This window comes from Danio rerio, chromosome 5, assembly GCF_049306965.1.
Source record: "Danio rerio strain Tuebingen ecotype United States chromosome 5, GRCz12tu, whole genome shotgun sequence".
NCBI lineage: Eukaryota > Metazoa > Chordata > Actinopteri > Cypriniformes > Danionidae > Danio > Danio rerio.
The window spans coordinates 63,832,634-63,844,655 of NC_133180.1; the positions used below are offsets into that span (position 1 = coordinate 63,832,634).

General features: G+C 39.7%; 1 protein-coding gene across 5 annotated transcripts in view; it reads left to right on the top strand.

Moving 5' to 3' along the window:
• Positions 1 to 12,022, top strand: part of pou2f3 (POU class 2 homeobox 3) — a 57,273-nt gene that overhangs the window by 28,239 nt on the left and 17,012 nt on the right. For all 5 annotated transcript variants that reach the window (XM_005171993.6, NM_001045255.2, NM_001199683.1 and 2 more), the window contains 3 exon segments: positions 43 to 207; positions 2,707 to 2,749; positions 2,860 to 2,974. In XM_005171993.6, coding sequence (XP_005172050.1) covers positions 43 to 207; positions 2,707 to 2,749; positions 2,860 to 2,974 — 323 coding nt within the window.

The window sequence follows — 12,022 nt, forward strand, 5'->3', positions numbered from 1 at the left end:
CAGTACTCATTGAAACTTATAAATGCTTTCTGCCCAATCCAGAACCCAAAACCCAACTCTGAAGAGATTACGCTGATCTCAGAGCAGCTGGCCATGGAGAAGGAGGTGGTGCGGGTTTGGTTCTGCAACCGGCGGCAGAAGGAGAAGAGGATATACTGCCCAGTTTCCACTTCACCCATAAAACCTCACAACTTCAACCCTCGTCTGGTAAGTCTGACAAATCATTTTTGAATGAGACACATGTCTGTCTGTTCCCTGCACTAATGATTCAATTACTGAGGAAATAATCCACACTCTGGCAACCTAAATGGTGACTGTCATGTCTTATGTCCACCATACACTGAACATCAGTTTAGTTCTAACCCTGCTCCAACACACTTACCTGTAAGTTTTAAACAAACCTTAAGGACTTAATTAGTTTGATCAAGTGTGTTTAATTAGGGTTGGAACTAAACTGTGCAGATCTGAGGCTCTCCAGGAACTGTTTGACACTTGTGGTGTAGAGGATATTAAAAGAGAAAATCATAGGTGCATCCTAAATTACATACATATGCACTGTTCCACTAGTGTAAGTACACTAAAAACTAAATACCCGATTGATGCACTTATTCAAACATTAAAATGAAGTGTAGAATGATCAACACTTCATGCAATCCATACACAACTGCTTTGCTCACGTAGCGGAAGGGGCGGAGCTATCAGGCGCTCACGTTGGATTAGTTCATTTATTTTGGATTGATACTGCCTCTCAATGGTGAATGAGGTTATAATCTTGGCAGGTATTATTTGGTAGTATGGTTATTTATGTCACAAAGTTGGCAACCATCAAACATTATCTGGTAAACGGTTTGAATTTCCGCTTAGTAAAAAAAACAATTAGTACTTCATTTGGGACAACACTACGTACATTTACTATGCTGTTGAGGGTGTAAGTGCACAAGTACATAGTCCATAAGTGCATAGTGTATAATGTGCCATTTGGGATGCAGCTTATGTTATATTATATTATTTTATGTTATATTATTTCATATGTATTAGGTTTGAGGTAATTGTTTTAATACTTATCAAGTTATATATTTAAATGTAAAAATGTACTAAATTGAGCAAAGGTGGCAGTAAAAACAATGTAACAAAGTATTTACAAATTAATTCATGTTTTTCTAAACCTTCTAATAATCAAATAACTCTAAAATAATATTCAGTAGAACTTAATTTCAACATCTATATTACTAAAAAAAATGCTTACTGATCAACAAATCATCATATTTGAATTATACTATATATTCACCGGCCACTTCATTAGGTACACCTTGCTTAGTAGCGGGTTGGACCCCCTTTTGCCTTCAGAACTGCCTTAATCCTTCATGGCATAGGTTCAACAAGGTACTGCAAATATTCCTCAGATGATTTTGGTCCATACTGACATGATTGCATCATGCAATTGCTGCAGATTTGTCAGCTGCACATCCATGATGCAAATCTCCTGTTCCACCACATCCCAAAGGTGCTTTATTGGATTGAGACATGGCGACTGCGGAGCACATTTGAGGACAGTAAACTCATTGTCATGTCTAAGAAACCAGTCTGAGATGATTCACGCTTTATAACATGGAGCATTATCCTGCTGGAAGTAGCCATCAGAGGATGGGTACACTGTGGTCATAAAGGGATGGACATGGTGAGCAACAATACTGAGGTAGGCTGTGGTGTTGATATTATGCTTAATTGGTACAAATGGGCCCAAAGTGTGCCAAGAAAATATCCCCTACACCAATACACCACCACCACTAGCCTGAACCATTGATTCTGACAGCAAAAATCAAGACTGAACCGTTGATTCTGACAGCAGAAATTGAGACTCATCAGCCCATGCTACGCTTTTCAATCTTTTATTGTCCAATTTTGGTGAGCCTGTGCGAATTGTAGCCTCAGCCTTAGTAGTCTCAGTTAGCTGGCAGGAGAAGCACCTGGTGTGGCTGCTGTAGCCCATGCGCCTCAAGATTGGATATGTTGTGCGTTCAGAGATGCTCTTCTGCATACCTCGGTTGTAACGAGTGGTTATTTGAGTTACTGTGGCCTTTTTATCAGCTGGAACCAGTCTGGCCATTCTCCTCTGACCTTTGGCTGCAACAAGGCATTTGAGTCAGAAGAACTGCCAGCTGTTTCTGGCACCAACAACGTGACATTCAAAGTCACTTAAATCACCTTTCTTCCCCATTCTGACGCACAGTTTGAACTGCAGTAGGTTGGCTTGACCATACTTGCCTAATGCATTGAGTTGCTGCCATGTGATTGTCTGAATTTGGGTTAACAAGTAGTTGGACAAGTGTACCTTATAAAGTGGCCAGTGAGTGTAAGTTTTATGTGATGATGAATAATGCTAAAAATTCAGCCTTGACTTCACAGAAATGTATTGCATTGTATAAAAAAAAAAAAAAAAAAAACTGTTCTTTTGACTTGTAATATTTCTCAAAATAATTTTAGGTCTACTGTACTTTTGTTTGAACAAATGAAGCCTTTGTGACCATAAAAGACTTTCAAAATAATTTGAACAGTATCATAATAACACATCTTCACATGTTTATAGCTGTATCATCCTCCTAAACTGTGTAAATGCATATGTATGTGTGTCTACAGGGATGTTTGTTTTCCTGTATGCAATCCAGCCTATTTCCTACTAATCTGTTTTTCAATTTCCTGTTATAGCCTTCAACTTCCCGCTCCTTTAGTCCACTTACTTCTGGAGGTGGTAAGTACAGAGCTGATCGGATGACAAAGCACATTACTGAAACTGTAGGGAAACATAATGTTGGAGAAATTAAAACCTAAATGTGTTTTTCCTTTTTCAATTTCCTGCAGTCTCATCAAGCTCCTCCCCTGGCAGCCCCAGCCGAGGCTCTTCCCCAGGCACACTGTCCACCACCTCCAGTCCGCTGACAGCACAGAGCGTCAACCAGACCTTTAACACTGCCGGGTAAAACACAACATCTTTCATAATACTTCAAATTTGCTTTAAATTTAAAATTAAATTTGTATTTTTTTTGTGTGTGTCAAATGATCAGCTGCTTCAAATCAAATTCAAATCTGCTTTCCTGTGATGGCTCACACTGAGCCAGAGAAATCTACATGCAGAGTTTGTCATAAATCACAACTTATCAGTGTTTTTAAAAGAAATTACATTTACTTTAGGTTTCAGACGTTCAAATACAAGTATGTACAAGAAAAAACATTACATTTATGATTTGTAAAATACATGCTGAGGTCCATGAGGATGGCAATAATATTTTTTTAAAACAATAACTGGACTATGTGTGTTAATCACATAAGATAAACACTGTTTAGGTCACTAGAATATTTACGCTATTCTTCTCCCAGTTAAACAGCCAATTACTTTGATGCATTTCTGGGCAACATTGATGTATTTCTGATTTCATCCACTGCAGCGCAGACTAAGAGGCCATTGACATATTGCTTTTAAAAGGGTGTGTAAAGTAGATGTGTTTGCTTACTGATTTCAATGTGCTTTAGGCTCGCGCTCTCTTGGCATCTGTCATAGGCGACCATCAACCTTTTTCTCTGAGATTGACAAATTGACAAACCATTGCTGCAGCTCTGATACAAGTTTTATATATGAAGAAAATGAAAAAAAGCACTGCTCTGTTTGTTGGACATAATTAGTCTACTGTTATTACAGAAATGTGTACATTCCATACAAAGTTTGAAGCTGATTGATTAGATCTAGTCACATGATTCAAGTGAGCTTTAGCATTTTGAAAAGTTGAGATGTTTTCAACTAGGCGTGCCTAGAAAGTATACATCCACACTGCTTACACAATCCATGCGAGTCGCTCGCTATTTGCGTTTACATGCCACACACCTCCATTAGAAATAACAAATTTGTGAGTGCAAAAGATGTAATATGTGAATGGCCCCTAACATGGCAGCACAAAACCCACACTGGGGTCAGCAAAAATATAAAAAAACTCAAAAAAGAATATTTATTGCCTATTAACCCACCTTTAAGTTTTTCCATACTTTTTAAAACTTCACTCGCTTCACATTGTGGTTGCATCGCCACAACAGTTGTGGATTTTATAGTAGCTGTTAACAGACCAGAGGTGCGTTTCCGAAAACCATCTTTGGCCAACTAAGGACACAAGTTGCATCGTTACATATTTTTTTTATTAGGCATTTCCCATATCCATCGTTCCAACAAACATTCGCAAACTACATTGCAAAGTTGTACAATTGCAACTACACCTCTTAGGCTGTAATTAGAAGCATAGTTCCTGGTTGTGTTTTATTTCCAGTTATCCATATTACGCCCTATTCCTTTCATAACATTTAAACTTAGAATGATTTAAAATAAAACATTAAAGTCATCTCTCTTAAGTGTAATTTGCTTTCAAAGTATTTTTACAGTTCAGTTTTAGCTACCTTTATATTGACTACTGCGCGGTGCACTTTGAAAATATTTATGCCATTTTAAACACAGCCGTGACTCATGACGAATGCTACAGGTCACCTATTGCTTAAAAGCAGAATTTGCGTTACGTCTCCAAAGCTCGTGAAAACAAAAATAGATAGCATATGTTAATGGTTTTCATTTATATATAACTTAATAATAATAATATTTATAATAATAATAATAATTACTATTATTATTATTATTATTAAGTAGGATTTTTCTTAATTTCTTAATAAATAGCCTACTGTAAATTACAACGATTTAAATGATTTATAGACGAGATGTGTTTTATGTGTCAGCTAAGTGTTTTTATGTTTTAGAATAGAATATGGAATATTATCAATAATATTTGTAAAGAAAACATAGCCCCTATACCAGGGCTATTCAATTAGTTTGTCATAGGGGCTGGTTCATTAAAAGCATCCCAAACGAAGGGCCGGAAAGAAATGACTTGCTATGAGTGATTTTTGCTCCTTAAGACACCCACGTTGTTTTTTCTACATTAAATGTTAATGTATTGTATTTTGAAACTACATAAAATCAGTGCATTGTACGATACTTTTTTTTTTTTTTTTTTTTTTTACAAATATTCAAATTTTGTATTTTAGAGCACAACAAAAACAGTGCATTGCTAAAGTAGGCTTGTTCTACATTCAGCCACATTCATATGCCATGTTATGAACTGCATAACAATTATAGATGCAACAATAATAGATTTTGGTTGTACGATTATATAGTCTGAAAAATAATCATGATTTCACGGTTGTCATAATTCAAGCTTTATATTAGGTAAGTTATTTAGAATAACTGTTGTTGCCTTTTGCAATCATACAGTACATACAGTACATAATCGATTTAATAATAATTTGTCTAACATATCTTTTGTTTACATTGCACTGAAAGGCACGCACAACTCTCACCGTGAGATGTTTTCTACTGCGTGCGCCCGGAAAGCCGCAAGTGCGTCGCTCCGCTTGTGCGCGTATTGTCATATATTCTGACCTTAGAAATAACAAACTTGCAAGCAGAAAAGACAAGATATGGGAACGACCGCTGCTGTAGTTAATCTGTGTGCTTGCGTATTAGCCTCAGTGTTCTTGGTGAACTTTAAAGTAGCGGACAGTTATAACTTTTTTGAACTGCAGCAGTTTCGTTTCATTCTGCGAGGCTTAAAGAAGCCTTTACGTCTTTAAAGCGCTGTTAATAGTGAAATCAGCTAATTGTTGCATCCCTATTAATGATATCAGTGCACTGTACAAAAGTCCTTTTCTACAAACACATCCAAATGTTTTATGGCTGCCCGTGCCACTCGCTTATGGTGACTCACGCTCTGTGCAGCCTTCAACTGCAGCTCGTGCTATATTGAACAGACGTACTTCGCTTCATAACTATAGAGGCCGTTTTTCGACTGAACTAAATTTATTTTTGATGTGGTCACACTTGTAATATTCACGTAAGTACTGAATATTTGCGACACTAATTTATAATTTACGACTAGTAGAGGAGTTTACTAGTGATGGTTAACCTGTAATACGGCAACACGTTGTGGATTAAAGCTGGAAGTTGTTGGTACTCACTGTCCGTCTCCTTATTTAATTACTGCATGTCCCGTGCAACAAATAAAGTTAAACGTAGAACAAGACATGGTGTCAGAAGAAAAGTACATTTAAAAATGGATTTAGCAAGAGTACCATCGCCGCACATAAACTGGGAATTGTCTAATTTACCCAACGCATGGAGGAAATTCAGACAGCATGCAGAGCTCATGTTCGCAGGTCCACTGAAAAAAAGGGGAGAAGATGAAAAGTGCAGCTATTTGCTCCTATGGATAGGAGAAAATGGAAGAGATATAATCAACACCTGGGCGCTGACGGCAGACAAAGCAAAGGTACTCCAAACATACTACGACAAGTATGAAGCATATGTGATGCCCAAAACGAACATAATCTTCGCCAGATATAAATTTCATGAGCGAATACAAGGAGCAAATGAAAGTTTTGAGCAGTTTGTAACTGAGCTAAGACTATTAGTGAAAGACTGTGCTTATGCAGACAGTGAGGAAATGGTCAGAGATCGCATTGTGTTTGGCATTCACTCTCCTCGAGTGCGAGAGAAGCTGCTGAGCGTTGGTTCGGAGTTAACGCTAGACAAGGCTATGGACATAGCCAGATCGCACGAAGTTGCACAAGCTCAGCTCAAAACGTTCGTAAACAGTGCATACAATCCCCGCGATCAAGTACTGCACGCTGTCACAGCACAGAGTCACAGAAGAGAGCAAAGAAAGCTGAAGTGAAAGTTTCACATCGCAGCAGCAATGACATCACGGAGCGCGGCAGAAGTTGCGGTTACTGTGGCAACCAGGCTCACGGTCCATCTGAGAAATGCCCTGCTAAGGGTAAACAGTGTGGCAAATGTGGAAAACATAACCATTTCGCCAAAGTATGTCGTTCTGTTTGCAAAAAGAATATGTATGCAGTGAGCAGAGAGGTTTCACATTGTGAAGAAGACCCACCTGCAGAGTTTTTTGTGGATTCAGTCTCACAAAAACCAGGTGACATGGAACAAGCATTTGTAGACATACTACTAGGGGTAGAGGAAACTGAAGGTAGTTTCAAGCTGGACACTGGAGCGCAGGTAAATGTCATTCCACTGCACACATTTGATAAAATAAAAGCTCAGTGCAAACTCTCACCGACTAAACACAGTCTCACTGGATATGGTGGTCAAGTGCTCACAGTAAAAGGGACATTTGCACTGCCATGCAGATATAAGGACAGAGAAACACTAATGAACTTTTACATAGTCAACACACAAGCACCGCCCGTGTTAGGTCTAAAAGCATGCCTCGACCTGGACTTAATAAAGCTAGTGCTCTCAGTAAATGCATTAAAAGAGGACAAATGCATTATGGAGGAATATGCTGATGTATTTGATGGCATTGGATTATTCCCAGGGGAATGCACAATCCATCTGAAATCCGACGCAACTCCAGTCGTGTGTCCTCCAAGAAGGGTACCTCTGGCCCTATGTGGCAGACTGAAAGAAGAGCTGCAAAATATGGAGAGACAAGGGGTCATAATAAGGGTAACAGAGCCCACTGACTGGGTAAATGCACTCGTAGTTGTGGAAAACTGCGAACCCACAAACTTAGAATATGCTTAGACCCCCGTGACCTTAACAAAGCGATCAAACGTCCTCACTACCCTTTACCGACGATTGAAGACATCACACCCAAATTAATGTGTGCAAAATACTTTGGTGTGTTGGATGCCTGTTCAGGGTACTGGGCAATCAAACTGACAGAGGAGTCATCCAAGCTCACAACATTTAACACTCCATTTGGAAGGTACCGATTTCGATGTCTCCCATTTGGCATCATTTCCGCACAGGATGAATTTCAACGCAAAATTGATGAGACGTACGAAGGTTTAAGGGGTGTTGTTGCAATCGTCGACGATAACCTGGTGAACAGGCAAAACAAAAAGGAGCATGACGACAACTTGCATGCGATGTTGCAAAGGTCTCGTGAGAAAGGTGTAAAACTCAACCCTGAGAAAACCATTTTGAGTGCTACCGAGGTTCGCTTCTTTGGTCACTGCTTATCTGCTGAAGGAATCAAGGTGGACCCCAAAAAGGTCTCAGCGATCAAAAACATGGAGCCACCAAAGAGCAAAGCAGAGCTCGAAACAGTCCTGGGCATGATAAATTACTTGTCGAAGTTTGCTCCCTGTTTATCGGACATTAATGCGCCACTTCGTCAACTACTTAAACAGTCCAGCGAGTTCATATGGGATTCTCAGCATGATGATGCGTTCAAAAAAATGAAAGACCTCATAACTAAGGAACCTGGACCGGTTCTAGCATATTATGACCCGCAGAAAAAAACTGCACCTTCAAGTGGACGCATCAAAGTATGGCCTTGGAGCAGTCCTACTTCAGGACGGAAAGCCGCTCAGCTATGCATCAAGGTCACTGACTGAATGTGAAGTGAGCTACGCTCAAATAGAAAAGGAGCTATATGCGGTCCTATTTGGCTGCAAGCGTTTTCATCAGTATGTTTATGGCCGTGAAGTCATAGTAGAGTCTGATCACAAGCCGCTTGAATCAGTGATGAAAAAACCTCTGGCTGCAGCTCCGCCGCGACTCCAAAGAATGATTCTACAGCTCCAGAAATATGACATCACCATCATACACTGACCTGGAAAGGAGATTCCAGTGGCAGACACCCTCTCTAGAAAATCCCTAGAGACAGAGCAAGACAATCTCAGTGAAGGAATGGACATGCAAGTTCACATGGTATATAAAAGCTTACCAGTCAGTGACACAAAACTGCAACAGATCCGTGTTGAGACTGAATCAGACAGCCAGGTCATTCGGCTGAAGCAAGTGATTCTGAATGGATGGCCTGGAGAGAGGAAGAAGTGCCCGGCAGGCGTCAGTGATGTCTGGAACTTCCGAGACAAACTCTCATTGACTAATGGAATCATTCTCAAAGGTGAAAAAATAGTCATACCAACCTCACTCAACAAGAAATGCTCACATGTATTCATGTTGGTCACATGGGTGTCGAAAAGTCAAAGCTAAGAGCACGAGATGTGTTATTTTGGCCAGGATTGTGTAAGCAAGTTGAACACATGGTCGAAACTTGCGATACTTGCCTGGAGCAACGTCGTTCAAACACTAAGGAGCCCATGATTTCTCATGAAATACCAACCAGACCATGGCAAGTTGTAGCTTCAGATCTTTTCACATGGAATCATGAAGAATACATGATTACAGTAGACTACTACAGCTGGTTCTTTGAAGTGGACAAACTCACCAACACAACAACTGTAATCAGCAAACTGAAAGTGATCTTCGCGAGACATGGTATCCCAGAGAAATTTGTCTCCGATAATGGTCCACAATATCGAAGCAAGGAGTTCGAAGGCTTTGCAAAGACATGGGGTTTCACACATACCACCACTAGCCCCAATTACCCCCAGAGCAACGGTTTGACTGAGAAGACTGTGCAGATCACAAAATCAATGTTGACAAAAGCCATGATGGACAAGAAAGATCCCTATCTCGGTTTGTTAGAGTATAGGTATACACCTGTTGACAGCTTTAAGTCACCTGCTCAGCTCCTTATGAGTCGCAGACTGCGATCCATATTGCCAACCACAATCAAGCAGCTCCTACCTGAAATTGTCAAAGTCACAGAGGCTCGCTGTAAAAGGGCAAAGCAGCAACAGCATCAGAAAAAGTATTATGATCGTTCAGCGCATCAACTGTCACAACTTCGCATGGGACAACCTGTTCGCATACAGGAACATGGCCACTGGAAGCCTGCTGTTGTTGCTAATCCAGCCAACACAGAAAGATCCTATCATGTTCGCACTTCAGATGGTCAGGTGTATCGGAGAAACCGACGTCACTTTCTCAGTACAAAAGAGGAAGCTGTGGAGCCTTGTGGTTCTGCAAACATTGAAGAAAATCAAAACAGCAATACATCGCCAATGTTTCCGGTACATGCTTAAATACCAGCACAGCCTTTAAAAGTCAGAGAGGTGCAGCCCATACAATATCATACCAGATCCGGTCATGCAGTGCGACCAAGAGAAATCTTTGATTTGTAATTTGTAATTCGTCTGGGGTGTAGGCGGTAGAGATGCGCGGATGGGCTATTATTTCATCCGCAACCGCATCACAAAACTCATTATCCGTCCGCCATCCATCCGCACCAACATTTTTGACCAATTTTTAAAACCGCACCCGCCCGCCATTTGCTGATTGGGCTCTTTATTTGAATGGCTTATTCCTTTTTTATTATACAGTGAATGTTTCTTTATTGATTATTAGAGAATAGAGAGTGCCTTTAATGTAAACATGTATTTAATCCAAACTTGCAAGTCAAATCCAGCATTAATTGACGACGCTTTAAAGTGACGCTAAACGATACGAGGACGTGTCATTTCGCTTGATTCAATTCCTCGATCCTCGAGTCTTTTCCTTGCGTCCTTCCTTCGCATCCCTCGAAACGAGGATGCACAAATAAGAAATGAGAAGCACCCTATAAAGCTCTCAGAATATCAGCAGTGAACTCCGTCTCCGGTCGGCGCACAGGTTCAAAAATAAATAAATAACCCACATTAAACGCACTGTACTGTACAATTTCATTGTAGCCTAACAGAAAACGCATTTTGACACATCATTTCAACATGCTGCTGTTTAGCCTACTACTAAATGCTTATTTCACTTTATTTAGCAAATAGATAGAATAAGTCATTTACATTATAGCCTAATAATGTTCACATTTGCAGTTGTCTATAGCAAGCCCAAAAACGTACCTGCTTGCCTTGCACATCTAATTAATGGGCAGTTTTTCGACTATTTATTTATTTATTTATTATTTTTGTTGTGGATGTTATTGAGCTTGTAGAAATCGGAAACAACACCAATTCTGCGACACAGATGAACTTTTATTGATATCTCTATCAGACAATGCCTATTTTGTATGCCAAAAGAAACAACAGGCAGTAAAAAAATATTAACATAAATATCTTAATGTAGGCATAGGATATAGTCGCATGCTTTGGAAAACAGTTGAAAAAAATATATATAAAAACGTCATATCGTAGATATAAGCCTTAATAAGAAATTATATTAGAAAAATAAATATGCTCATTCCGAACATCGAGTCTGACCAGACTAAACTGGCTGTATGACAAGGAACTTAGGATCATCCCCACAAACTTGAAGCATAATGAAATACTACGCCATCACAGTTGCGACAGAAATTCTGGCAAAATAACCTTAGCCTCGGAACGTAAAAGCGAGGCCAACATGAATAGAATAGGCTAAACCATGAACGTAAAATTATCAGCTGACCGAACTCAAAAGTTTATATTAAACATGGGCTATCTGTAGCCTAAAAAACATAGGCTAGTTGGTTTAATACACCTGACCTAGGTCTAGCTTGAATTTTTCTTGGCACTATGCAGGAATAAAATGGCATCTACAGTGTCAGGATTCAGACGAGAGCGCCTGGCCTCTATAATGCGCCCTGCTGCACTGAAGGAGCGCTCGCTCGCAGCACTTGTTGCTGGAATGCATAAAATTCTCTTGGCAAGGTGCTGTAGTCGTGGGAATGCCTGGCCTTGTTTCTCCCAAAAGGAAAGTAGATTTTCCTCTGCTGATCTGTCTATAAGGAAGTTTGTAGAGGAATACTTCTGTACTTCATCCAGAATTTGTGTATCCGATTCCTCCTCCCATTCTGTGAAGTCAGTCCTAGGCTTTTTTGTTGGTGCGCCAGCTATGCCTACAAAAGACAGGTGAAATCTTAACAATTGATCCACGTTAATAATTAATCCACGTCAGTATACACAGCCTAATATTTTACACTTAATGAAAAATAACCTACACAATCGAGAATAAATTAATTTATGAAACATGGATTAAAATTAAGATACAATTAATACAAAACGAAATTCGCTTTAAAGAAAGGCTTTGCCTTTGATCTTTCTGTTTGAGGTCTCTGTGAAAGTTTGAAAGTCTCAGTGCCGCTTTTTAGAG